Source organism: Macaca nemestrina, chromosome 17, assembly GCF_043159975.1.
Source record: "Macaca nemestrina isolate mMacNem1 chromosome 17, mMacNem.hap1, whole genome shotgun sequence".
NCBI lineage: Eukaryota > Metazoa > Chordata > Mammalia > Primates > Cercopithecidae > Macaca > Macaca nemestrina.
The window spans coordinates 5,655,912-5,683,749 of record NC_092141.1 but is presented as its reverse complement, the minus strand read 5'-3'; the positions used below and the strand labels follow the sequence as shown (position 1 = coordinate 5,683,749).

At 43.0% G+C, this 27,838-nt stretch overlaps 3 protein-coding genes across 14 annotated transcripts in view; 2 read left to right on the top strand and 1 right to left on the bottom strand.

The window, feature by feature from the left end:
* Positions 1–2,503: 2,503 nt before the first annotated feature.
* LOC105472630 (MIS12 kinetochore complex component) lies at positions 2,504–6,112 on the bottom strand. Of its 4 annotated transcripts, none has more exons than XM_011726062.2 (2): positions 5,979–6,112; positions 2,504–3,280 (listed from the first exon to the last, which is right to left on the bottom strand). In XM_011726062.2, the coding sequence occupies exon 2, from the start codon at positions 3,238–3,240 to the stop codon at positions 2,623–2,625; it is 618 nt and encodes a 205-aa protein (XP_011724364.1). In that variant the 5' UTR covers positions 3,241–3,280; positions 5,979–6,112; the 3' UTR covers positions 2,504–2,622. The 4 variants fall into 4 exon arrangements, with proteins under 4 accessions (XP_011724364.1, XP_011724354.1, XP_070938320.1 ...); XM_011726052.3 differs by lacking the exon at positions 5,979–6,112 and adding an exon at positions 5,715–5,871; XM_071082219.1 differs by lacking the exon at positions 5,979–6,112 and adding an exon at positions 5,341–5,535.
* Positions 6,113–6,118: 6 nt separating this feature from the next.
* LOC105472648 (derlin 2) lies at positions 6,119–21,875 on the top strand. Of its 7 annotated transcripts, none has more exons than XM_011726133.3 (7): positions 6,119–6,328; positions 7,175–7,237; positions 9,824–9,873; positions 11,437–11,530; positions 12,286–12,481; positions 12,724–12,814; positions 18,398–18,639. In XM_011726133.3, the coding sequence occupies exons 1-7, from the start codon at positions 6,236–6,238 to the stop codon at positions 18,501–18,503; spliced, it is 693 nt and encodes a 230-aa protein (XP_011724435.2). In that variant the 5' UTR covers positions 6,119–6,235; the 3' UTR covers positions 18,504–18,639. The 7 variants fall into 7 exon arrangements, with proteins under 7 accessions (XP_011724435.2, XP_011724427.2, XP_011724410.1 ...); XM_011726125.2 differs by having other exon boundaries at positions 6,132–6,328; positions 7,172–7,237; XM_011726108.3 differs by lacking the exon at positions 9,824–9,873 and adding an exon at positions 9,955–10,028 and having other exon boundaries at positions 6,137–6,328; positions 18,398–21,875.
* A 1,990-nt stretch (positions 21,876–23,865) lies between these two features.
* The window catches only part of LOC105474400 (DEAH-box helicase 33), a 29,586-nt gene continuing 25,613 nt past the window's right edge, over positions 23,866–27,838 (top strand). Inside the window, exon 1 of one of the 3 annotated variants that reach the window (XM_071082217.1) lies at positions 23,866–24,271. In XM_071082217.1, coding sequence (XP_070938318.1) covers positions 23,983–24,271 — 289 coding nt within the window. In that variant the 5' untranslated portion in view covers positions 23,866–23,982. The remainder of the gene's footprint in view (positions 24,272–27,838) is intronic. The other 2 variants (XM_071082216.1, XM_071082218.1) reach the window with 2 other exon arrangements.

Here is a 27,838-nt window from a genome sequence, read left to right as displayed (position 1 = left end):
GAGTGAGAAATTGGGTGATTGATGCTGGATGGGAGATGGGACAATTTTTATCCTTTATTCTATTGTGGTTCTATTTATTCTGTTCTATTGATGCATTTTCACACGTTAAAACAACCTTGCATCCCAGGGAAGCAGAGAATGGGTAACCAGCTGTATATAATTCTGATTCATTTGTAAATTTCTGAAGAGAGAATTTACTTATTGGAGGACGATAGGGCCAACTATATTATTTCTGCAGAGACACCACCATGACAAACAGCAACAGTAATGCCCAGCAGTTATTAAGCATGTACTCAACACGAAATGGACCCCTGAGTTCAAACACTGGATTTCACCCTTCTACCCAGGTCATGACCATACTTAACTGTATTAAGATGAACCATATTACTGCATGTAATAATGACAAGGCCTCAGCAGTTGTTTCCTTAATAGACAGTTTATATCCTCATGAACATCTCAATATTCTGATTTCACTAACATGTCTGCTAATAGGTATATCGTTTCCTGTGACTGCTGTAACAGACCGATGACTTAAAACAACAGAAATACATTCTCTCACAGTTCCGGAAGCCAGAAATGCAATCCACCTGTTGGCTCTAAGGGAGAATCTCTTCTTTGCCTCTTCCAGCTTGCGGGGGCTGCATTACTCCAAACTTTTTTTTTTTTTTTTTGAGATGGAGTCTTGCTCTGTCACCAGGCTGGAGTGCAGGGGTGATATCTCCGCTCACTGCAACCTCCGCCTCCCGGGTTCAAGCGATTCTCCTGCCTCAGGCTCCCGAGTAGCTGGGATTACAGGCATGCGCTACTACACCTGGCTAATTTTTTATATTTTTGGTAGAGACAGGGTTTCACCATGCTGGCCAGACTGGTCTTGAACTCCTGACCTCAAGTGATTGGCCCACCTAGGCCTCCCAAAGTGCTGGGATTACAGGTGTGAGCCACTGCGCCTGGCCCCAACCTGCCTTTGAGGTCGTAATACCTCCTCCTTTTGTCTGAAATCTCCCTCTCCCTTTCTCTTATAAGGACACTTTTCACTGGATTTAGGGTCCATCCAAATAATGCAGGATGATCTCCTTATCTCCATATCCTTAATTATACCTGCAAAGACTCCTTTTCTGAATAAGGCAACATTCACAGGTTCCAGGAATTAGGACATGGACCTATCTTTTGAGGGATCACTGTTCAACCCACTAAAGATTTTGAATAAGCTACAAATGTGAAAAGGACAGTGTTTTCAAATGAGTAAAAAGTCATACTGGAAAGAAATATACCATGGCATTATAGACAGCAGAAAATAAAAACCAAACCTTTTAAAACACATATATTTAATGTACAGAATTGGAAAAAGGACTTCTTGATAATAAACATATTTCATGTAAACACAAGCTTTCAGTATCTATGAATATTTCATTGCAAATACACCCTAAGTTACTTCTTCTCTACATAAAGGAGAAACTCCAAGTTCTGCTCTTTAGGAAGACATGGAGGGCAAGCAACACCTTAGGAGCAGCCATTGCTATTTCTCCCCTTTCCCTGGGTGACCTAACATTTTACAGGGACTAATGATATAAAGAAATATTAGATTCCATTGAGTTTAAACACAAATTTCCCACTGAGGGAATTAAATATTTGATGCTTGTGAGTATGAATAAATAATTAAATACTAGGTATAAGGCAGATTCCGAAACCAACTGAAGTATGAAAACAAATTGGCATGGATATGTAACAGTCAGTAAAATTAAATTTCACTACTGAGTATGCTACACGCTTCCTTCTCTGTTCCAGTGGGTTCTCTTTTTTTGTGTAAGGTCTTCTCTGGCTGGACTCTAAGACAGTCATTGCTTAACATCACCAGAATTTTTGTCAGGAGATTTATTTCGGAAATAAACCAATTTCTTTTTTATTAAAGACCAAGGTTGTCTTTTTTGCTACATGCTTCTTTCCACTACATATTGACTCCCTGATGTAAGAAAATGTACAGGGTGAGAGCAAGTACTCTATGTTGGCTGTCCCGCAGTGTAATGACTGGTTAATAAGAAAGTCACTCAGCCTGGGCAATATAGTGAGGCCTCGTTTCTGCAAAAAAATTAGCAAAGCATGGTGACACGCACCTGTGGTCCTAGCTACTTGGGAGGCTGAGGCAGGAGGATCACTTGAGCCCGGGACACAGAGGTTGCAGTGAGCCAAGACTGTGCCACTGAACTCTACTATAACCTGGGTGACAGAAAGGGACCTTGCCTCAAAAATACTACTACTACTAAAGGAGCCACTCGTTTAATCCTTTTCTCATCTGGTCTCATCCAAAGAGTAAGTCAAAATCATCAAGGTCACAAAGGACTTATGACCAAGGTACAACTCTGCAAATATCTTTAACTGGCCATGGCTTCTTCGTTTGATCCCTTCCCACTTATTAGAAGACTCTAAGGAACAGATGCTGCAGCCTCGTTCAAAGAAGTACACACATACCTCAGGAAAGTGGACCAAAAAAGAGGAAGACACAGAATACAAGAAAGAGTTGACAAAGCAAATCTAATAAAAAGTATGGTTGGCTTGAACAGTCATTAGTATAAATTCCTTATGATTCTACTTTTTGACAGGCTCCTCCTTTTGACTACTGAGCAATTAAGATATTTTCAGTCGTTTCGATTCCTTTTCCACACCGTCTCTAATGTTCTGTAGTTTTCTGGAGTTCTGAACCAGGGACACTAAACTCTCCCTAAAATCACTAGTCCCATGATCTCTGCCAACATTTTGAAGCTCATCAAAGAAAGTCAACGTCTGTTTGAGTTTGGCCTGAACAATTTTTTGCTCTTCTAATTCTGCAAGAAGGGCCTGCTTAGTACATAATTCAGTCTTGTACTTCTCCTGTAACTGTTCAATTTCTTTCTGGAGATGCTGAAAATCTTCCTCACTATAAGGTGTTTCCTTACATTTATCTTCAGGAAGCAAGATGTTTGAGGGAATACGTAAAATCAGCTGCAAAAACAGTTGCTCCATTTTGCTAAAAAGGTTATCAAAATGTCCTTTCATGAAGCAAAGAAATTTCTCTGTGCATTTGCGAATCTGCACTGGGCTAATATCACAGTCTGGGATGCCATCCAGCTTCTTCAGAATAACCTGTTCAACGGCCTGCATCACTTCAAATAGGTAGTCTTGAAATGCAATGTAGATCCGAAGCATGCATGTTTGTGGCGTGAAGCCAAAGAACTGGGCCTCATAGGTCATTGGATCCACAGACATCTTGGCTTATTTTGCTATGTTATTTTCAGGTGTGAAAAACCTGCAAATGTAAAAAGGAAATAATTCATTTGGAAAAAAAATCTTCTGCAGGATAACAAATCACATTACAGATAGCAAACAAAGCAGCAAATAAACAAAAAATTAGGAGTTTGTTTTCCTTTATACCTGATGCCACTTCCACAACAGAATATAAACTCTTGCCTCTCTGAGGCTCCTTCCATCAGCCTATACCCTCCCTTTTCCCCTCCTCATTGTTCACTTCCCTTACCTGTGACTTTGGCACAGATCACAGTCTTCTGAATTACCATCCTAGAAAACTTTGAAGTCTAAACAGATGACTTAACCAATGCCCTAGAGATTCGGTTTCTTGAGCTTCAATGACCTATAGCTCCACCTTTTAGCCACCTGGCTCTTGGTATTTGTAACCACTCTTCCAAACTGCTTCTACTTTTTGACTACCACCTCCTATAAAATTCTTCCAATTCTTATATACTCATATTACACCCTAATCTTCAAGACTTACAGCCCCTCCACCCTCTCTTTCTGTTCTCAGCCTCTCCCATTTCTCTTCTTTCCTTATTCATTTTAGGCCTCATGATCTATCATTTGATCACTCCACTGCTGATGTCCTCAATTTGCTTGTTCTCCAGCCAAGCCATATGAAAAAACCCCAGTTAGAAGATGAGTAAGTCCCTTGTCAGCTTTATAACCCTGACATGTTTTTTTTTTTGAGACGGAGTCTCACTCTGTCGCCCAGGCTGGAGTGCAGTGGCTGGATCTCAGCTCACTGCAAGCTCCGCCTCCCGGGTTTACGCCATTCTCCTGCCTCAGCCTCCCGAGTAGCTGGGACTACAGGCGCCCGCCACCTCGCCCGGCTAGTTTTTTGTATTTTTAGTAGAGACAGGGTTTCACCATGTTAGCCAGGATGGTCTCGATCTCCTGACCTTGTGATCCGCCCATCTCGGCCTCCCAAAGTGCTGGGATTACAGGCTTGAGCCACCGCGCCCGGCCCCTGACATGTTTTTTTAAGGGTCTGCAAGCAATTCCTCTCAAATATAAACATCTAGGAAAATAAACCCCTATCTCCTTGCCATTGTGGGAATTCAACTTAGGCATCTTTTTCTGAGATGAAATGATATGCTTGTCATAGAAATAAGAGAAGTTTTATTATTCAGATAAAGGCAATTAGCTAAAACAAACTGCTACTTCAATTATCAGGTGAATTTAGAATGCACTTTATGAAATAATTTGCAATAAGCAGTACAGTCAAATCTTCTTATGGGAAGATGCAGCTAATCTTAAGAATTTATGTTTGTAGGCCGAGCACGATAGCTCATGCTTGTAGTCTCACCACTTTAGGAGGCCGAGATGGACAGATCACCTGAAGTCAGGAGTTCAAGACCAGCCTGGCCAACATAGCAAAACCCTATCTCTATCAGAAATACAAAAATTAGCCAGGCGTGGTGGTGGGCACTTGTGATCCCAGCTACTCGGGAGGCTGAGCCAGGAGAATCACTGGAACCCCGGGCGGAGGTTGCAGTGAGTCGAGATCGCACCCCTGCACCCCAGCCTGGGCAACAGAGCGAGACTCCGTCTCAAAAAAAATAAAATAAAATAAAATAAAAATTTACGTTTGTAATGGCTAAATATAGAGTGGTTATAACTGTTTGACCGTATATGTAAGGTAGGATTTCTGTTTTTTTTTTTTTTTTTTTTTTGTGAGACGTGTTCTAGCTCTGTCACCCAGGCCGGAGTGCAGTGGCACAATCACGGATCACTGCAGCCTCAACCTCCCGGGTCCAAGCAATCCTCCCACCTCAGCCTCCCAAGTAGCCAGAACTACAGGTGCAGGCCACCATGCCTGGCTAATTTTCTTGTTGTTGTTATTTTTGTTTTTGTTTTTTGAGACAAAGTCTCACTCTCTCGCCCAGGTTGGAGTGCAGTGGTATGATGTTGGCTCACTACAACCTCGGCCTCCTAAGTTCAAGTGATCCTCTTAGCTCAGCCTCCCACGTAGCTGGGATTACAGATGTGCGCCATCGCTAACAACAAAAAATACACTTCCTTGATTAACTCCTTCCTTTGAATTCCCATCAGGACCTCTCTTCGGGCACTGGCTGATAAACTTCTACCGCCTCATCTTCTCTGCTAGACTTAAAGAGTTCCTGAAGGCCGAATAAATGTGGCTTGATCAGTATTTGCCGATTCAACGCAGAGGTGCCCAGGCCATCTTAGTGAGTTAAGCGAAGACCCGGCGATCGCGCTGGACAGGACCCAGAAGCCAGAGCGCCGGAACTTCCGGCCGGCTCCCGGCATCCGTCGGGCCCCGAGCCCGCGCTGCATGCTGGGACCTTCAGGTCGGAGCCCGCTGTAAGGCCGACCCACGGGCCGCCGCGCTCCCTTGCGATGTCGCCTAAGCCAGTCTCGCCCGTCCCCGCTTCTCCTCAGAGAAAATGCTGCCCCGCAGTACTTACCGGAGCGACCATGAGGGTCACGAATTCGAGCACACACAGGCTTCCCGCCACCTCCTTTAAACCGCCGCTGGCTTGCCAGCGACAGACGGCGCGGTTGGCTCCCCAAAATTCCGACTGATACGCGCCTCGGCGAGCGAAAGTAAACGCGGGATACTCTCGCGTTCCTGATTGGCTGGTTGGGGACACGTCAATTATGACAGAAAGGGGCCGGGCGGGAAAGTTAGCTGTGGCCGGCGGGGATTGGCAGAAGGAACCTGTACTTACTCGCTTTTCCCGGACGTTGGCTGGTGGAGAAGCCGGGATGGGGAGATGGGGCGCTGGGGGGGCGGTGGCCACGCAACTCGTGATTGGCGGATGTGCCTTCCTTAAGTCTCTACGGATTGGCGGCTGGCCGATTGCTTGGCGTTGATTGGGCAGCCGCGGGAACCCTAAAGCGGGCGCGGGGGAGGCCTTTGTCCCGCCCAGCCGCCGGGGCCTGCTGGCGGAAGGGGAAGTGAGGGGGGCAGGCGACGGTGGGGAAGATGGCGTACCAGAGCTTGCGGCTGGAGTACCTGCAGATCCCACCGGTCAGCCGCGCCTACACCACGGCCTGCGTCCTCACCACCGCCGCCGTGGTGAGCAGCTGCAGTGCCACCTTCTTATTATCTGGGCTGGATATGACTGGGTCTTAAGGAAACGGGTTTGGGCTTCGGGGAGGCCCAGAGGGGCTGGTCCCGGGGATGGTTGGAGACGTACAGGGATTACTCTGGGGTTCGAGTTGGCGCCGAGAATGCTTATCCAGTGACCTGAGAAGGGAGTGCTGCTTCATGGGGGGTCAGGTCAGTTTCTAAGAGATGAGGGCCGGACCTATACCGGGTTAGGGTTGCTGGAGCCTCCCACCCGAGAAATGTGTCCGAGAGCTCTGCCAATGGCCAGGTGGTACCGTGGTGACTAGTGAGAGGAAGGTCCGTTTTATGAAGAAACAGGAATGAGGAAAGCAAGGTGGAAACTGTCCAGAGGGGAGTGGCTTATAATAAAGAGGGTCTCTGGGTAACAAAGGGCTAGCTGGAGGTACCCAGCCCCAACGGTGGCAGGGTCTCGAGTCTCCGTTATTTCAAGTGAGTTTTGTTGTTTCACACGGCTGTTTCAGGTGGTGCCCATGTGGTGGGTAGATTCATAGCAGCTGTTTTTATTTGTCCTGTGTCTAAAATATCACCACCTGTCTGCCTCATTTCTTCATGTCAGCCTCAACTATTGCAACATAAACTTTTTTGTGTTAGGTATTGAGGATACAAAGAATTCTACCAATTCTAGAGAATTCTTTACCAACCTCTTCCTCTGGCCTAAGAAGAAAGGCTTAAAGAAAATCAGTAATTGACCGAGAGTTGGAAATTGCTAGACCTACTAATCCTTTGTTGTAAATGATGAAATTTTGTTTCTTGGTTGATTTGCTTTAAGAAGCTCTTTTTCTATTTCAGCAGTTGGAATTGATCACACCTTTTCAGTTGTACTTCAATCCTGAATTAATCTTTAAACACTTTCAAGTAAGTGGTTCATCACAATAGTGATTAATGCTTCAGTTTCTTCTTTTACTTACTGTTTAGTAGCAAATCCCGTTGTACACTATCCTAAAAAAGAACCCCATGGGGGACCTTTGATTATAAGTTGTCTTGTCAGGATGTAAAGCAGTGATTCTGCAGCCTGGTTGGACTTGAGAATCCCTTAGGGAACTTTGAAGAGATTCCCAAGCTCCTCAACAAGTACCAAATCAGAATTTGCAAGGGTAGGAATTAAAATCTGTGTTTCATTTTTAAAGTTCCCTGCATCGTTTTGATGTGTCCAGTTCCTGTATTCGGAAATCACCGGTTTAGACTTAATGTTGTAGTATGAGAGGAGAGTGACCAGCTAGCTGCTTAGGGGTTGTCTCTGCAGGGATGGCCTTATTTTGTCCATTCACCACCTAGGCACGTCCACCACCTTGGTGTTATCATGATGGTCCAGAAACTCAATTCTGTTAGTGCTTTTAAATTGTGATCTGTCTTCCAGTGATCAGATCATACTAACAAAATTCCAAACATCTAAAGCTATGTGGTGGTTTATTAGATTACAGTGGGAGATGGTCCTTTCCGGTGATTAAAATGTCAAAAGAGGCTGGGCGCAGTGGCTCACGCCTGTAATCCCAGCACTTTGGGAGGCTGAGGCAGGCAAGTCACCTGAGGTCAGGAGTTCGAGACCAGCCTGGCCAACATGGTAAAGCCCTGTCTCTACTAAAAATACAAAAATTAGCCGGGCGTGATGACACATGCCTGTAATCCTAGCTACTGGGGAGGCTGAGGCAGGAGAATCACTTGAACCCGGGAGGCGGAGGTTGCAGTGAGCCGAGATTATGCCAGCCTCTGAGACAAGAGCGAAACTCTGTCTCAAAATGCTAAAAGAAACATGGATTTTTCTGTTCCAAGATGATCTTACAGACCATAGTTGGAGTAGGGGAGAGACCCAAAAGCCAATAATTGTGCCTCTACACATGCTGTTCCCTCTGTCTCAAATGTGTTTCATTCACTTTATACCCATTGAACTCTGGCTTGCCTTTCAAAACGCAGCTTTTGTGTAACCTTTATGTACTCATCCTCCTTTGTTTTAGAGCATCTCTCACCTTTACTTTGCAGTTATGTGTATGCTTGTCTCCTCACTAGGATGAGGACTCTAAAATCTGGATAATTAATATGTAGAACTGAATTGTTTCAACTTTAATAGTTACCAATTCTCAAGAATTTAGTGATTTGTAAAGTAGTCCTGTCATCTCTTGTCACTGTGTTCCCACAATACTCACATGGAGCTGTAGTTCCATCCAAGTAAGTCTTGCTTCCTACTTGGCTTGCTTGGTTTTACTCTGCCTGGGGTTAAACTGTTAAACTCTTGATGACATTTGGAGTTAGGACTTTGAGATTTGCCATCAGTCTCCATCTACTCCTGCAGGTCCTTGGTCAGGACATTTAAAAGTTCAACTTTCAGCTGAGTAACTAGTGTTCAGCTAGTAGTTCAACTTTTAGCTGAATAACTAGTATCAGCTAGTTATTCAACTTTTAGTCTTTTAGTTTCCTATCTGTGAATTAACTTGCTTGTCTCACAGGATCACAACAGATAGTAGACATTTTAAAATGTTAAGCACTCTACCATTGTGAGTGGTTACTGTGGGTGTGGAGAGGTTGGGTAGGGAAGGGTGTATCAGGGTTTCCAACAAGAAAATGAGTGTTTGGCCGGGCGCGGTGGCTCACGCCTGTAATCCCAGCACTTTGGGAGGCTGAGGTGGGTGGATCATTTGAGGTCAGGAGTTTGAGACCAGCCTGGCCAACATGATGAAACCCTGCCTCTACTAAAAATAAAATATTAGCCTGGTGTGGTGGTGCACACCTGTAATCTCAGCTACTTGGGAGGCTAAGGCAGGAGAATTGCTTGAACCTGGGAGGCAGTGAGCTGCGATTGTGCCACTGTACTCCAGCCTGGGCGACAGCGAGACTCTGTCTCAAAAAAAAAGGAAAAAGAAAATGAGTGTTCTTGTATCTCCCAAGTAGACTGTAATTATTAGACCATTAGTTCTTACAGGGAGTTGGCCATTTGTTCAGATTAGAACTTGGGTATTTGCCTTAGAATTTTCCCTTCTGGCCAGGTGCAGTGGCTCAGGCCTCTAATCCTAGCACTTTGGGAGGCTGAGGTGGATGATCCCTTGAGGCCAGGAGTTTGAGTCAGCCTGGGCAACATAGTGAGAACCTGTCTCTATTTTTTTTTTTTTAAGTGTTAATTAAAAAAAAAAAGAATTTTCCTTTCTTTTTGATGTTTCTGACTGCCTGATGTAAACATTTCTCAGCAATTTATATTAGACCCTGAAGTTTTTCTCTGGTATGTCAGTTCTATTTATTATATGATGATACTACACACGAAAGCACTGTTTTCTGTTCGGCAAATTAACCTAGCCTTCCTACCAAACTTTCTCGATAAGATGATCACAATTTAAAATTTTCTGTCCTATTACTATAAATGTCACAGTCACAACGATGTCTTTCAGACTTTGAACTAAAAGCAGCAAAAAAAAAAATCTAACATCAGATTATGTGCCCCTGTTTTTGTTTCAGAACAGAATATCACTCTGTCCAAGGCTTCTCAACCATCGCAGTCATAGGATGTATCTTTTGTATTAATATGGAACTGTTTCCTGGTAATTTATTTTACTTAATACATCTTTCTTTTGATTTTTTTTTAACAGATATGGAGATTAATCACCAATTTCTTATTTTTTGGGCCAGTCGGATTCAATTTTTTATTTAACATGATTTTTCTGTATCCTTTATTAAATGGGGTCAGCATCAAAACTTTGTTTTCTTAGGAAGTAAAAAATTAAGTTGAAACTTTTAATCCTGTTATTTGTTTTTGGTACCATCTTAGCTGTAATTTCTGGGTCGGTGGTACATAAAGTAGTTGGTTAGGTAGTAATGTTTTGAAAATGTTTGTAGGTCACTGTTTGTTCAAATGGGAGGTTTTAACCATAAAAAGATAGCACCTCTGCTTTTTTGTTACTTACAAATCTGATCAAGGGAGGGGAGAATTGATTTGAGGCATACCTCCACAGTAACACCAACAGGTACAAAGCGGTAAAACAACCTGAATACAATGATAATTTAGTAGAATTTGGGCATAAGTTTTGGAGTGGGTTCATGAGGAGTGGAAACTTGAGATCTCCTTGGGTCGTGGTTGCTGGAACTACTGGCTGAAAGACAGTGATTGTGTCTGCTGGGCTTGTCAAGTTCCGGTTTGTTGAAAGGAAAACCCCAGCTCTGATCCAGTGGCAGTTGGGGCCACAGAGCAGGGCATTCCTCCTCCACCCCTGCCCTCTGTATGAAGAGGGAGTTACAGTTCAGCTCATCTGCAGCTGCATTCCTTCCCGAGGATGGCAGGAATCCATTTTAAGTCCTGTGTAGTATATCATTCTGAGAAGTTTCCAGTAAAGTTTTTTCTCCTCATGATTCATCTTTATTGACTGAGGTGCTCAACCTGCCAGGCCTGGAAAAGTAGTTTAGCACACAAGGCTTCTTGCTGCGGATTTCTTCCAAGTTAGGACGTGGAGAAGCAAAGATGGTGCAGATTAAGGTGTGGCTGAGCACAGGAAAGACAATACAAATTTTTAAAGGTTTAGTAGGGGACTGGAGGGCCGGGTGTGGTGGCTCACACCTGTAATCCCAGCACCTGGGGAGGCCAAGGTGGGTGGATCACGAGGTCAGGAGTTTGAGACCAGCCTGGTCAACGTGGTGAAAAATTAGCCTGGTGTGGTGGTGCACAGCTGTAATCCCAGCTACTCAGGAGACTGAGGCAGGAGAATTGCTTGAATCTGGCAGGCAGAGCTTGCAGTGAGCCGAGATTGTGCCATTGCACTCCTGCCTGGATGACAAAGCGAGACTCGTCTCGAAAGGGAAAAAAAAAAAAAAAAAAAGGATAGGGGACTGAAAGCATGTCTGTGTGTCATCTGTATTAGTTCCCAGCCAGGGACAGTTTGTTTAAAATGATGCTGGTCTTGACCTTTTCTAAAATGCTTGGTAAAAGAGTAATCACATTACCACTCAAACATTCTTACACAAATGAAGACTTGACTTCTTACAAATAATATGGAATCCAAGTGTACTTACAAGATAACATTAAGTTTTTACTTTGTTCATATTCGTGTGCTGAATATTTTCTTAACTTGGAACTTAAGATATCGTTACTGTCGAATGCTAGAAGAAGGCTCTTTCCGAGGTCGGACAGCAGACTTTGTATTTATGTTCCTTTTTGGTGGATTCTTAATGACCGTATCCTTCAACAAATCGAAAACCTACGGGAAAATGTTGAAGAACACCCTGGCTCTTCCTAAAACTTGTCATCTGTCTCCCACAATTCTCTAGATATTCGGAACAAACAGATAAAAGTAGATCTCCAGATCTTAGCTTCAGGGCGCTATCATTTATTTTACAGCACATTTTCTGTGACAAGTTTCCAAGCCTAGCAGTCGGACAGGAAGAGCAAGTCACAGGAACTTTTAACCCAGGTGGGTTCCTGTTAAGCATCTCAGTTATATCATTGCTGCTTGGCGTACTTCACTTTTAAACTAAGTTGGTAAGACATTTACTTGGTGGCTTTCAAAACCAATAAATTATTTTTCAGAAAAAGAATTTTCATCTGTACAATAGACTTAGATATGGTACGGTCCGACAAAATGGTTTTATTCCAGCTAGCTTTATTCACCTCTGTAAAGGTGCTAATCGTGAGCAAGCTTTAATATAATTATTGAACGAAGAATTAACACATTTTCCAAAGAGGCAAGAAACTTCACGAAAGCAGAATTATTTGTTTGAAGTAGCTGTAAATCTCAATAATTTAGCCTAAGCAGATTTTTGCCTGATTGCTCTGGGTAATTATTTTCTGGGTTTTTTTCCTTCTGTTCTAAAGATGTAACAACTTGACTTTTCCAATTCAAACTTTTGTTAGAACACAATCTTTAGTTCTCCTGCTCAGTCTTCCCTATTAAACTTTTCATGTTGATATTTTCCTTAATGTCATCTGCTAGCTTTTTGGTCTGTTTGTGAGCTTAGTTTTCTTGGGCCAGGCCTTTACAATAATGCTCGTCTACGTGTGGAGCCGAAGGAACCCCTATGTCCGCATGAACTTCTTCGGCCTTCTCAACTTCCAGGCCCCCTTTCTGCCCTGGGTGCTCATGGGCTTTTCCTTGTTGTTGGGGAACTCAATCATTGTGGACCTTTTGGGTAAGGCTTTTCTCACTATTTTTTAAGTCATTTTACCTGTAAAAGTATTTTACCACTATTTTTCATGTTTATTCTGTTTGGCCTACATGTATTACCTATTGTAAAATACTACAATATTAGTTCATTAATTTTTAATAATTATGTTGACATTCATCCTAAATGTAGTCCATTTATGTTGGTAGGTCTACCTGCCATCTAAATTTTAATTCTCTCCCTCATCCTTTATTTCTGCTTGACTCTAGGTATTGCAGTTGGACACATTTATTTTTTCTTGGAAGATGTATTTCCCAATCAGCCTGGTGGAATAAGAATTCTGAAAACACCATCTATTTTGTGAGTATTTTAACACCAGGTTACATAGTCTTACAGGCAAACCAGGACAGAGGGCATGATCTGTGTTTTCTTCGGCTCCCCTAGCTCCTAGTACACATAGTTCAGGTCAGTAACTATTTGCAGATTGAGCAGTCTGGCTGCAGTTGAAGAGCACTTGGATTGGGTAGGAGCAGACAGTGCCAGGGTTGTGGCAAGAGCAAGGTTAACAGGCTCAGGATATCTTGGGAGTAACCTGGTAATCGTTGTTCCAGATGACCACTAGAACTTCCTATTCCAGGAGGAGCCTGCTGGTTTTATGAAAGCTACTGTCCACGTTTAGTGAAGTAAGGTAGCAAAATGGGCAAAACTGATGAAAGTTTCTGATGGTGGACTTTGTGGCCTGCTGAGCAGGTGGTTGAGATAAGAAGTGAAGCAGAGTGCAAATAGCTTTGGACTGGAAACCAGGTGTAGCTGTCCCACTGACCAGCCATAGAGCAAGTCCCTTCTTTTTTGCAATTCAGTTTCCTGAGGTAGAACTTTGATTTCTTTCTTTTCTTTTCTTTTCTTTTCTTTTCTTTTCTTTTCTTTTCTTTTCTTTTCTTTTCTTTTCTTTTCTTTCCTTTCCTTTCCTTTCTACATGGGGTCTCGTTCTGTCACCTAGGCTGGAGTGCAGTAGAACTTTGATTTATGAGACCTCTTTCTACTCTGGAATTTGGTATCCTTGGGAGATGCCATATTAAAAAGGGCTCAATTGAGAAGTAAAATGTGAGTTTTTGTTTTAAAATGTTTGTTGTAGACTAGTTAAGCAAAAAGAAGAAAGTGAAATTGTCCACACTTGGGTATAGCAGTGGCTATCATTGTTAACTTTTCAGTGTGTATTCTTCAGTCTTTACTGTCTGTACTTTCTAAAAAACGCTGAGCCAGTCAAGGCCATAGTGCACTATGACTGAGCCTGTGAATAGCCACTGCTCTTCTTGGGCCAGGCCTTTAACATAGCCACTGCATTCCAGCCTGGACAACATAACACATTCCTGTAATCCCAGCACTTTGAGAGGCGAAGGCAGATGGATCACTTGAGCTCAGGAGTTTGAGACCAGCCTGGGCAACGTGGCAAAACCCCATCTCTACAAAAGCTGCAAATGGTGGCACATGCTTGTAATCCCAGCTACTTGAGAGGTTGAGGTGGAAGGATTGCTCGAGCCCAGAGAGGTTGAGGCTGCAGTGAGCCAAGATCGCACCACTGCACTTTGGGCTGAGGGACAGAGTGGCACCCTGTCTCAAAAAACAATTTTTGTAACCTTGTAAACTTAATATGTCAGAATTGTTTTTTCCATCCTAAAGTGTTATAAAATTATAACAGGTGATATTCCATGGTGTGGATATGGCATAATTTTACTAATCCCTTATTGATGGACATTGACATTAGTGCTTGGTTTTCTCGTCTATAATTGGAGTGGTGAATATCCTTGTAGCTAAATCTCTGCACACATCCATGATTATTTTCAAAAGATAATTCCTAGAAGTGGAATTGCTATTTTGTTGCCAAACGCCTTCCAGAATGGATGTTCAAGTTTACATTTCAACTAGCATTTATAACTGTTCATTTCTGCACATCCTCATCAAACAAGGGAGACATTTTATTTACCCTTTCCTAGTTGAATAGTTATAGGATGATGTCTCATTGTTTATGATTTTTAAAAAATGTTTTGAAACAATTTCAGTCCTCCAGGAAATTACATATGCAGTATAGGGTCTCACTCCATTGTCCAGACTGGAGTGCAGTGGTATGATAATAGCACACTGTTAACTCAAACCCCTGGGCTCAAGTGATCTTCCCGCCTCAGCCTCCTGAGTAGCTGGGACTACAGGTGCACACCACCAACCTCTGCTTATTTTCTTTCTTAAATATTTTTTTTTGTGGAGACGAAGTCTCTCTATGTTGCCCAGACTAGTCTCAAACTCCAGTCCTCAGGTGATCCTCCTGTCTCTTGGCCTACCAAAGCACTGAGATTACAGGTGTGAGCCACTACAGCCCACTTTTTATTTTGTTTTATTTTTTGCAATTGTTTTCTGGCACAACAAGATATACCAGGCTCATCCTGTGCTCTCCTTGATCCAGTCCTAGAATCAGCTGTTTCTTCAAGGAGCCCTGGTTCCTTTAAAGTGGAGAATGGTATTTAGAAGCCAAGATCTGGGTGCTAGATGTGCTCATTGCTATTGGAGTGTTGCTATTCCCAGATCCTCTCAGTGAACAGAGCAGTGGAATTGTATGTATGTATGATAATGTATACAAATGTATATTTTTAGATCTATGTATTTTTAAAAACATGGGTTTATACTATACTCCCATTTCTAGTACTACCTCATGGTTCGTTCTAGCTTTTTTCCTATTTGTTTCCTCCAGTATTTTATTATGAAAATTTCCAAACTTACAGGAAATCAGAAAAAAATTGGAGTGAGCTTCATGTAGCCACCACATAGATTCTGTAATTAATAGTTCCCTATTCTTTTTGCACACCTATCCCTACATCTAGCTTTCCAATCCAAAATGTATGTGCCATTATATGTATACTTAATTCCTTGTATACTTGAGTATGCATATCAGTAACTAGAGTTCAGTATTTATGTGCAACAAAATAAATCTTGAGTATGTCAACTGAGTTTCTATAAATGCACACTTCTGTGTATCTATCAAGACAGAAAATTACCATCAATCAGAACGTTCCCTGATATCCTTCCTTGTCAGTCATTGCACCTGTCCCCCAAGAAGCAATTGCTATTCTGATTTTGTTCCTCTGTAGATTAGTTTTTCATGTTGTGCAGCTTCATGAGTAGAATCGTACAGTATGCATGTACTCTTTGGTAAAAGGCTTCTCTCATTCAACATAATGTTTTTGAGACTCATCTGTGTTCTTGTATTTATTGGTAATTTGTTCCTTTTTATTGCTGAGTATTATTTGGTTGTGTGAATGTACCACTGCTTTCCATCTGCCCTTTCCATCTGTCCTAACCTGATTCTTATTATGATTAATGTTTTACCTACCTAATTACCCCTCATATGTAACCAGTCTTTTGTGATAGTCTCCACCTCCCCCATATGGATGCCTTGCTCGTCTCACTCACCCTCAGATTCCCCAGACCAGGCTGCCCTCTTATGGGGATGCCTCCCCACCCTACTCAGGCTAACATCTCGTCGGGCCACCTCCATGTGTGCATGGTCTGATGGGGCTCTTGACTCCCTATACCAGGCTGTGCCCCCACCCCCATCCTGCTAATGTTTGGGCAGTAGAAGGGGTCTCAGTTTTGTTTTTGTTGTCATTGCTAAGGATTCTCAATCTGTTGCCCAGGCTTGAGTTCAGAGGCTCAGTCTCGGCTCACTGCAACCTTCGCCTCCCAGGTTCAAGCGATTCTCCTGCATCAGCCTCCTGAGTAGCTGGGATTACAGGCATGCACTACAACACCCGGCTAATTTTGTATTTTTAGTAGAGATGGGGTTTCGCCATGTTGGTCAGGCTGGTCTTGAACTCCTGACCTCAGGTGATCGGCCTCCCAAAGTGCTGGGATTACAGGCATGAGCCACCACACCTGACCGGGATCTCAGTTTCTAATGTACTTTCCTTTGATTATTGTGAGAGCAAACATTCTCACGTTTATTGACCACATGGATTTCCTTTTTGAATTGCCTATTCAGCCCTTTGCCCATTTTTTTCTGTTGGTTTGTTTTTATTGTTAATTCATAAGAATTTTAAAAACTCATTTTGAAGTATAGTTTTTCTGACTCCAGTATAAATTAGAAGTTTTCTTTTTTTTTTTTTTGAGACGGAGTCTCGCTCTGCCGCCCAGGCTGGAGTGCAGTGGCCGGATCTCAGCTCACTGCAAGCTCCGCCTCCCGGGTTCACGCCATTCTCCTGCCTCAGCCTCCTGAGTAGCTGGGATTACAGGCGCCCGCCACCTCGCCCGGCTAGTTTTTTGTATTTTTTAGTAGAGACGGGGTTTCACCGTGTCAGCCAGGATGGTCTCGATCTCCTGACCTCGTGATCCGCCCGTCTCGGCCTCCCAAAGTGCTGGGATTACAGGCTTGAGCCACCGCGCCCGGCAGAAGTTTTCAAATACATTTCTAATTTTATCAACTGTGGGGGATTACAAGTAGAAATATAAGTGCAAATTGAGGATGCTGCTTTAATGGTTCCTTCTTTGGTGAGGTTTTGAATTACTACATCCTAGTACTTAGAGAGTCTTTTGGACATTTACTATCCCCTCCTATGTTCTGCAGTAATTTTTCTTGGGATACCTTGTGAATTTTTTAAAACTTTTGTAGTAAAATAATACCTAACATAAAATTCACCATCTTAACTCATTTTAAATGTTCAGTGGCATTAAGTATATTCATACTATTTTGCTGCCATCACCACCATCCATAGAACTCTCTTCATCCTGCAGAACTGCAACTCTGTACTCATTAAACAACTCGCCACCCCAGTCACCACCATTCTGTTTTGTTTCTCTGAATTTGACTACTCTATGTACCTCATAAGTGGAATCATACAATATTTGTCCTTTTTTGTCTGGCTTATTTCATATTTCATTTAGTGTAAAGTCCTCAAGGTTCATCCATGTTGTACCATGTGTCTGAATTTCCTTCCTTTTTTTTTTTTGAGACAGTCTTGCTCTGTTGCCAGGCTGGAGTGCAATGGAGCAATCTCAGCTCACTGTAACCTGTTCCTCCCAGGTTCAAGCGATTCTCCTGCCTCAGCCTCCTGAGTAGTAGCTGGGATTACAGGCATGCGCCACCGTGCCAGGCTAATTTTTGTATTTTTGGTGGAGACAGGGTTTTACCATGTTGACCAGGTACAGTAGCTCATGCCTGTAATCCCAGCATTTTGGGACGCCGAGGTGGGCAGATCACCTGAGTTCAGGAGTTCGAGACCAGTCTGGCCAACATGATGAAACCTCGTCCCTCCTAAAAATACAAAAATTAGTTGGGCATGGTGGCCGGTGTCTGTAATCCCAGCTACTCGGGAGATTGAGGCAGGAGAATTGCTTGAACCCAGGAGGTAGAGGTTGCAGTGAGCCGAGATCGCACCACGGCACTCCAGCCTGGGCAACAGAGCAAGACCCCATCTCAAAAAAAAAAAAATTCTGTAATATGTATGTACCATATTTTGTTCATTCACCTGTTGATGGACACTTGGGTGATACCTTGGTTACAGGGAGACATTAATGATAAATATGTGAAAGTCAGCTTACAAAAGTAGTGTGATCTAACTTTTGTAAAGTTACATAATGTAAAAGTTCCCAAAGAATAACTGAAACATTGACAATAGTTACCTCTGGGAATTTAGGATATTTTGCTAATCTCTTGTTTTCTCCTTCTCTATAATTATTATGATTTGGGTTGCTTTTCTAGTAAAAATCAGTGAAAGATAAAAGCTAATGTAAATGTTAATAATTATAGATGCTCTTACAATATGTTGACTGTTTAATTGGCAGGCGGGTGTAGTGCTTACCTATGGGTGGAAACCCTGTGGGACCTGAACTGACCTTGTAGTACTTTGGACCTGAGATGACTCTGGGACCAAATTATATCTGTTGCCTGTCTTTTAGGAAAGCTATTTTTGATACACCAGATGAGGATCCAAATTACAATCCACTACCTGAAGAACGGCCAGGAGGCTTCGCCTGGGGTGAGGGCCAGCGCCTTGGAGGTTAAAGCAGCAGTGCCAATAATGAGACCCAGCTGGGAAGGACTCAGTGATACCCACTGGGATTCTTTTATCCTTTGTTGCAAAAGTCTGGACACTTTTGACAGCTTGGCAGATTTTAACTCCAGAAGCACTTTATGAAATGGTACACTGACTAATCCAGAAGACATTTCCAACAGTTTGCCAGTGGTTCCTCACTATGCTGGTACTGAAAGTGTAATTTCTCGGAGCCAAAAAACTGGAGAAACAAATATCCTGCCACCTCCAACAAGTACATGAGTACTTGATTTTTATGGTATAAGGCAGGGCCTTTTCTTCCTCTTGATAGATGAGGCCATGGTGTAAATGGAAGTTTCAGAGAGGACACAATAAAACTGAATTCCATTTTTCTCTCACTGTATTAAAGCTTTTGTGTGTGATCTTTTAAATTCTGATAATGTATTGTAGCTCTCCTGCGTAGATCTGAGCTCAGAACAGTTTACACAGCTGTTCTTCTGTGTCTTCACAACTTTTAACTGGATTTCATTTCAGGATTGGAAATACGTGGCTGTCATGCTGTGGTTGTGTACATCTTACTAATTCAGAATGCAAGATTAACCAGGAAGATGATTTATTTCTGTCATCTGGATAGGTTGTTTCCATCTGGGTTTTGCAAAACTGTCAGACAACGTGGAATAAAAGGAGGGAGGATGCTTCTTGTAGCAGTAGGAATTCAGCTATAGGAAAGTCAGCTGTAAGCTAATGTGGCATCTTACTTGCTTTGCTTACATTTCCCCATTAAGAAGTATCCAGGGAAAGATTGCTAAGGGCCACATTTTTGGAAAACTAGGAAGATTTTCATTGGACTTTTTTTTTTCTTTTCTTTTTAAAAAAGTTTTAATTAAAAAAAAATTTTTTTTTAATAGAGATGGGGTCTCACTGTGTTGCCCAGGCTGGTCTTGAACTCCTGGACTCAAGAAATCCTCCCACCTCAGCCTCCCAAAGTGCTAGGATTACAGGCATGAGCCACCCAGCCTTTTAAAAAAATTTTTTTTGCCTTTTTTTTTTTTTTTTAATTAAAAAAAAATAGAGACAGGGTCTCAGATTTTCATTCGATTTAGAAAACAAGTTAGAATGTTGACTTTGGAGCCAGATGAACCGATACCAGTTAGCCAGGCACATGTTCTTCCAGGGTCTTTGGCTAGGTAACATTAGTGATTTGCTTCATGAAAATTCAAGAACCTTTTCAGAACCAAGTACCTAGATTACCTTCCCAATCAGGTAGAACTTAAGACAGGGTCCGCAGAAGTAGACACTTAATGCTGTGGTTCAATAAATACCTCCCCTAAGTATTAAGTCTTCCCTGAGTCTCAGCAGGTTTGCATTCACACTGCTTAAGTAACTCACAGAACCTGGAAGAGCACCGCTAGGAAAGAGATGATTCCAAACAGCTTTCATTAACAGTGTGTATGCACCAGTCCCTTTCCCAAAAGTGGACTGTTAGTAGTAGTTCAACCTTTGTTAAGGGGTAGCTTTCCAGAATGTGAGATTGTCCTCAGAAAGACAGATACAGGCTTAAACATAACAGACATCCTAAATAGGAATTTTCAGATTGTTTTTGAAGTGAAAAGTGTTTTAATGTCTTTAAATGGAATTGCGTAACTAATGGAATTTAAGTATTTTACATGTTGCTAGTAACTTTGAATATGATTGTTGCAATTTTATGGAACCTGGGTCTATGGGACTGCTTTTTCTTTAAGCAGTTTAAAAAAGGTTTTTAAAGTTTAAAAGCCAGTCTTAGCATGTATAATCCTTACGGGATTCTTAAGTTTTATCCTCTTGTTTTTGCTCAAGAATGCTTTATCAGTGACGTTTGTTTTGTTTTTTGTTTTTCTAAATTGTTTTTGGGCTAGAAATGAGTTTCTCTAGTTTTATTTGTTCTCCCTGAGTTGAGTTATGCAATGAATGGCATTTTTGTGGTAAAATGCTGATCCTAAAATCTATTCACTCACTGTTCATTTAAGTAGGGAATATCTGTATACGTTAATGACTGGGTAAAACAGGAAATACGTTTTGAATATACAGCCTAAAGGCAGGCAGTTACAGGGTTTTTTGGTTTCTCTGATTTTATAGGGTGCAAGTTCCCAGTGGTAGGATGCCCTGCTGTGCGACTACACTGTGTCCTGAGCAGTGTCACCTCTCATCAGTTTGGCCAGCCCTACAACCACCATGCCTAGCCCTGTGTTGCTTGAGAGGATACCTGTGCTGGAATGGACATAAGGAAAAGTCCTTACTTTCCCCCCAATTTACCTCTCTTAATCTTAGTTCTTCCAGAACACACTTCCCTTTCCCAATGCAAATAAACTAAAAGTGAGATTTGATACATAGAATTTTGTGACCAACTAACCTTACACATAATTTGAGGGATTCCTGGATTCTTCCAGTAATACTGAAAAGCACACTTGACTAAAGCATAGTGTTTTTTGTTTGTTTGTTATGGAAATATGGTATACGTTCATTTAAAAATAAATGGACATACAAATTGCATCTCCTTAGGAGATACATTTTATATACATTTCGGTGCGTTTTTTCTAGTATGGATTTCTATTTGTTTCTCTCTTTGTTTTTTTCTGTGTCACTCTTGTATGTCCTCTTATCTTTCATACCTCTTGTGTAGTCTCTAGAAGCAGAACACCCAAGTCCTGGGTCTGGATAATGAAACCCTCTGTCTCTGGGGCCTCTGAAAATAAGGAAGCATTGGAGCTATTGCCATGTTGAGTAATGGGCTTCCTAGAACTATTGTCATCTATCCTGCCAGGGTTTTATGTTGTAGCTGTTTTTCTTTGACAGGTGAGTTCCAGCTATGTTGTTAGTCATGATCCTGCCATTATTTTCTGTGTTCTGTAGGATGTCTCCAGACTACTTAAACATATTTTATGAGTTTGCAATAAAATTGTTGAATCTTGTATGATCAAGTCACTCCTCTGCTCAGAAATCCACAGTGACTTCTTAGTAAGCCCCTATATTATATGCATACTTGTTTTTTTCTTAACTTTACTTCCACTTCTACCTAACAGGGACCTCAACTTAAGTCTCTTCAGTTCTTCCAGGCCTGGCCTTGTTCCTGATTGCTCAAAAAATCTTGACTCTAAGGCCAATTTTATTGTCTGTCTCTGAATCCCTATAAAGCTTCAAGTCTGTATGACATATTCTTACGCCAAATTATATATTGTCTTGTACTGTTCCTAGCTGGTACATGTATATTAGTCTTGTCTCCCTCATGAGAATGTAAGCTCCTTAAGGGCAGGGACCATGTCTTAATTTTTGTATCCACCACAGTGCCTAGCACAGTGCTTGGCACATGGGTGCTGAATAAATACCTTTGTTTATTGATCAGCAAAGTATTATCTGGTATTTTTAATTATACAGGGATTAAAGTGTATGCATGCAAGCTTGAGCCTAGTTGCTGAAGCTTGTGGTTGTCTCTGAAAATGGGATAGAGGGAAACTGAACATGATCAAGGGCCGTGATTTGGTGGTCAGAAAAGCAAAGGTGACCACCAGCTGGTATGGTCATGATCAGACCAGCTAAGTCCACAGACCATCCCAAACAAGTTAAAAATGAAATGTATCTGACACTTCATCTTTTGGAGGAAGAACCAGGATATTCTTTGAATAGTTATTAGGTTGTCAGTATCTACATATGAAAGCTGCTAAACCCCAAGAGACTTCTTTAGGAGAAACAGCAGATTTCAGTCTACCAATGGGAGAAATGTGGGCAACATGGCTTGATGCATATATAGGACTTAATTTTTCAACTCTTTGGTCCTCTTAGCTTTGAGGCTACAAAATAGCTGGATCATTAGGCCAGAGATTGTGGATGAGTTACCTGCAGATTGGTTACCTACCTATGTGCCTTTTTTTTTTTTTTTTTTTTTTTTTTTTTTTTTTTTAGTTTAAGCCTGTATTTAACATTGACAGATAAAAATCTTCACTTTTGGCTTTTCTTGAGAAAACTGGAAGATCTGGCAATAATAGGTCTACATGACAGCCCTTGCCTAGAAATGATTAGTGGCTGCATCTAGAGGTGGCATGCGCTTCATCAAGAAATGAGTCCACCCATTTATATTACCTAAATTATTATCATCATTAGGAACATTGGACTCCTACATTAAGTTACTCTGGAAAGCACACTGGGAAAAAGGACTGGGATGTCTTTACTTACTCAAGGTCCATAATTTGAGAGTTAACATTTATTATCCCTTGTAGTTTTGGCTTGCCTTTCTAAATATTTCAGGGTAGGAAGTGAAAATTTATCAGTTTATTCTTAAACACAAATCTGCTGCTGGTTCAACGTGCACATTTTCAGTAATGCCTGGTCACCAAACTGTCAGCAACTAGAGGAAAATTATCTCCGACCTGGAGGAAAGGGGAAGTTTTTGTTTTTAGACTAGCTCTCTCACGAATCATGGGAAGGGAGATTTTTTAACAGGTTCACATACAGGGCGAGTTTCATGGAAACGCGCTTCAGAAGATGCCCTTCACATGAGCTGAAGCCTACGGTGTACTCTGGAAATCACATTTCCTGTAAGAGCAAACAGCTACTTGGCATTCTCCTGGTAAATTAGCAAATCGTCCAAGAATTTTTAGGAGGGGAAGGAAGAACTAGTTATAATCCTACTTTTTTTGCTGCAGTTCTGAATCTTCATTGAAGTGTCTATGATGGGGTTGCACAGCCATGTAGAGAACGTGAGAGTCTGGCTGGAATGGTTGGGAGAAAGGAAAGATAAAAGACAATTTTAGTTTCATTGAACCCCCTCCGTCCTCTGCTTGTATTACTGGAGGCGACCACATCCTCTGGCATAGTCATTTTCTGAGTTAAATTCATGTATATCATAGAATTGGTTTTCCTTTCTGTAACACAAGATGATCACAAATCTATGACTTGGGGACATCTGAATAACTAATCTCAGATGACTCAATTTCTTTATCTGTAAATTAGAAATAATCTAATAAACCAGTATCTACCACAAAACTTACAAGTTTAGAGGATTAGACAATGCACATTTGTGCTTCTCATTGATTTTACAGAATTAAGTACTTTTCTTGAAGAGTGACTGTGATTTGGACAGAGAAGGAGAAAACGCGTGTTTACTGAAAAGAAGTAACGCTACTAAAACAAAACAATGAGAAAACCCTCGTTAACCAAGACTACAGTCCCACGGAACCGTACACCCTGTGTTTCGCGGTTGTAGCTCCGGGCCTTTTCTTGGTTGTACCTCAGGCCCTGCTTTTCCCACCCCCAGGAAGTGAAAGCCTTCCCAAGCCCCCAATGCATGCTGGGAGTTGCAGTCCCTTTTCGAAAGGCTGGGGCGGCCGTGATGTCATCGGTGGTCGCCGGGAGCCGCCAGCACGTGGCGAGGAAGGGGCGGTGCGCGCCTGCTGTCTGCACCTGAGAGGGGGCAGGAGCTGCCGGCGCTTGCGCCTCCTGCTGCGGTGCCCTCCCGACATGCCGGAGGAGGCGGGCTTCCCGCCGGCCAAGAGATTCCGGCCGGGCTCTGGGCCTCCGAGCCACTCTGGGTCCTTCCCTCCTGGGAGGCAAGTGGTGATGCTGCTGACTGCGGGCAGCGGCGGCAGAGGTGGAGGAGGAGGCCGGAGGCAGCAGCCGCCCCTGGCCCAGCCCTCGGCCAGTCCCTACCCTGATGCTGTGGAGCTGCAGCGCCGGAGTCTGCCCATCTTCCAGGCGCGGGGACAACTGTTGGCCCAGCTCCGAAACCTGGACAACGCGGTTCTCATCGGTGAGTGGCCGCGCCGGCGGGCTCTTCCTTGCACTTCGTCCGTGGCTTAGCTAAAGCAGTTTTTCTTACATGCCTCTCAGTCCCTTTCGTTCTTGGTTTCAACAAACCTGAATACCTTTTCTGGGCCAGACCTGGAGAGGGGCCTTGAAGAAGGGTCCGGCAGCCCTGCCCTGGAGGCGCTGGACAGCCCGGTGAGAGTGACCGACGTGTGTAGGCAAAGACTCACCTTCCGTGTAAAAGGATAGAGACACGTACCGGGGGCTTGCGGGGCTTAGGAGAGTGGATCTGACCCAGTTTGTGAGGAGGTGGCTGGGGAGGTCGTGTGGGAGGGAGGGCGTTCTAGGCAGGAGAGAAAGTCTTTTGAGAGATGGGAACCTGAACACATTCCGGTGGAAAGGGAAGGTGTAGTTTCTGGTGCATGAAAACAGGCAGAGTTGTTGGGCAGGGACTGATTTCAGGGGGCTTTCATCCCCCACGTGTTAGAGGAGATACTGAAGGACGGAAAGGATGAGCAGCCAAAAAGGGGAAGGAGACCCATGAGTGCTGCTAGTCAAAGGAATGCAGAGTGAGCAGATGCAGCAGTCCCGTCCAGTTTCACTGGACTGGGATGTGATGCCCACTGGATTTGGATGTGAGCTATTTGTAAGAGTTAAAGAAAAAGGAAAGAAACACGAAACGCAACTGGCAATTAAAGACGGGTTTTCTTTAGTTAAAACCTGAGAGGCGCTCCTGGCCGAGTTCGGTCAGGAGCCCTTTCTCTTACAGACTTAAGAGTATATATTGGTTTTAGGGTGAGGGCCCTTATCACAAGCTTGGAATGTTTATAGGTGTGGAGAAGTTTTTGGCGGGATTGGACTCTCTTTGGGAGGAGGGGAGGTTGTCTTGGAGCAGACATCTTTCCGGCCCGAAGGGGGGTTGTCTCCCGGCTAACATCTTCTCGGCCAGAGCCAGGTTATCTTGGGGTTGACATGTGTCTGGTCGGGGATGAGTTTGGAATGTTTCTGATTGGAGATGTTATTTGTGGTCTATGGTGGTGCTGACCTTAGCCATTACGCTGATGCCCTTTGGATTTAGGCGGTTTTTTAAGGTGAACTTTTGAATGAGGGGCTTGTCCAAGATGGTGATGCTCCTGCTCTGTCAATCCAGACCCTTCAGTTATAAAAAGGAGGAGGGACGGCATGTTCTTTCTGGCTACTTCCTGTTAACCAGGGGACGGAGAGTTTCCTGGCCTCAGGTTGACTGTAGGAGCAATGCCATCTGTAGATGTTTTTGGGGAGTTTGTTTGTGAAATGGCCATGATCCTGTCAGTTAAAAATCTTTGAAAAAGGTTAATTAGGCAGGGTAAGAACATTAGTCCCTTGGCCGGGTGCGGTGGCTCACGCCTGTATCCCAGCACTTTGGGAGGCCCAGACGGGTGGATCACAAGGTTAGGAGATCGAGACCATCCTGGCTAACACCATGAAACCCGTTCTCTACTAAAAATACAAAAAACTAGCCGGGCGTGGTGGCGGGCGCCTGTAGTCCCAGCTACTCGGGAGGCTGAGGCAGGAGAATGGCTTGAACCCGGGAGGCGGAGCTTGCAGTGAGCAGATCGCACCACTGCACTCCAGCCTGGGCGACAGAGCCAGACTCCGTCTCAAACAAATAAACAAAAAAGAGTATTAGTCCCAGGCATAGTATTAGGAGAGAGCCCAGGAATGGGATGACGCATGCTATGATTTTGTTTTTAAACCAAGAGTCCATTTGGTTGTTTTGGTACTCCCTTAGCTTTTTAGCCTTTTCTTTAAGTTTTTTTTAGCAGCGCTTTTTATTTTTACTAGGCCCGATTGGTTGATATAGAAACAGGTGTGAGCCACCGCGCCCAGCCCCCTCAAAACAATTTTTTTAACCTTTTAACATGGGTAAAAATGTACATTCTTATCCCTCCTTATAATCTTTTTGCCAAAAGTGTATTTTACTTTCCTTACACACCTTGCACATAAACTGCCTCTTCAACAGTTTTAAATGCATGTTACATTGTTAACTTTTAGCAACTTTTAGCTTTGTTGAAAACCTTGGTAAGTTTAGGATTTTAATTATGCGCTAGGTGTACAGCCTAGGACTTAGACAGAAGTGCAGATAAGAAGTGCTGGCTTCTTTCAGCATTTAGCTCCTTGCGTCCTAGGTTTTAACCTAGCTGCAAAGCAGGCAAATTGTACAGCTAAGAGTTGTAGTGACATTTTATAAAGCATTCAGGAAGCCTAATCACTTTTAAATTGTGAAACATTTCTTGCATAAATTTCCTTTTACAAAATTTTTCACGACTTTCACAGTCTCTGACACTATTGATCGTGGATCCCTTGGAGAGCTATTTCAACAAAGCTCTGTGGGTAACAGCTGATTTGTCATTGAGCTGAGGGCTGAAAGCAGGGGGAGCAGGCTTCTGTTTTGAGAAAAGGGAGGGAAGCTGAGAGGAACTTTACAGATGCTGCTCAATTTAGGACGGGGTTATGTGTGGACAAACCCACCCATCCTCGTAAGTTGAAAATATCCTAAGTTGGAAATGCATTGAATATGCACAGCCGGCCTTCGGTGTGCTCGGAACATGTACATTAGCCTATGGTTTGGTGATATCATCTAACACAAAGCCTATTTTATAATAGTCTTGAATATTTCATGTAATTTATTGAATACCATACTGAAAGTGACAAACAGGTGTGTGGGTACTCAAAAGAACAGTTGCTACTGTATGGTTTTGACTTTTGCTCCATCCTGAAGTCGAGCAGTTCTAAGGCAGGGACCGTCTGTATTCAGAGGTTGAGGGGAAGAACTCAATAGGGAGGGAGGCTGAAGATAGAATCGAGCTAACGGAGCAAAGATCGGGAGGTGTGGGGAAGCGGGGAGCTTGGCCACAAGCGCTAGATGCAGGGCTGGTCTGGAAGAGGAGGAAGGCTAAGAGGCTGCAGAGCTAGAGAATGGATGTAAGGACGGTGCACTGCAGCAGGGCTTGTAGGGGCAGGTAGGGAGATGATCACATTTTAGAACCCCACTTCTGTGAGACAGGTTCAGGAGCTCTGCTCAGAATGGGAGTCACTGGGCTTCAAGTGGGCCCTTGGGGAGGATGGAGACAAGACAGGCTGCAAAAACAAGAAATCAGATCCTGGTAGTACTGGTGCCTAGGTGCATTTCGGCTACACTATAAACTCAGGTTTGCTTCTGCACAACCTAATTATAGCTTGAACATCCCAAATCTGAAAATCCAAAATCCAGAGGGGGCTCCAAGGAGCATTTCCTTTGAGCATCATGTCGGGTGCTCAAAAAGTTTTGGATTTGGGAGCATTTAGGACTTCAGATTTTCACAATTAAAATGCTCAGCCAGTAAGTATAATGCGAATATTACAAAACTTGAAAGCATCCAAAGTTCACAACACTTCTGGTGCCAAGCATTTTGTATTTTACTTTAGCAACACTCAGTTGCCCTGGTACAGGAGCAGGAAAGATGGACAGAGACATTAATTCAAGTTTGGGGTTTTGCCTAGTGGATTCAGCAGGAAGATTGCAGAATAATCAAATTCTTAGTCTGATTCT

Coding starts and splice junctions, on each gene's coding strand:
- LOC105472630 (XM_011726062.2), bottom strand. CDS start 3,240: ATGTCTGTGGATCCAATGACCTATGAGGCCCAGTTCTTTGGCTTCACG.
- LOC105472648 (XM_011726082.3), top strand. CDS start 6,434: ATGGTTGGAGACGTACAGGGATTACTCTGGGGTTCGAGTTGGCGCCGA. Junction 10,029..11,436: donor TTATTTAACATGATTTTTCT/GTATCCTTTATT, acceptor TTGGAACTTAAG/ATATCGTTACTGTCGAATGC. Junction 12,815..18,397: donor CTGAAAACACCATCTATTTT/GTGAGTATTTTA, acceptor CCTGTCTTTTAG/GAAAGCTATTTTTGATACAC.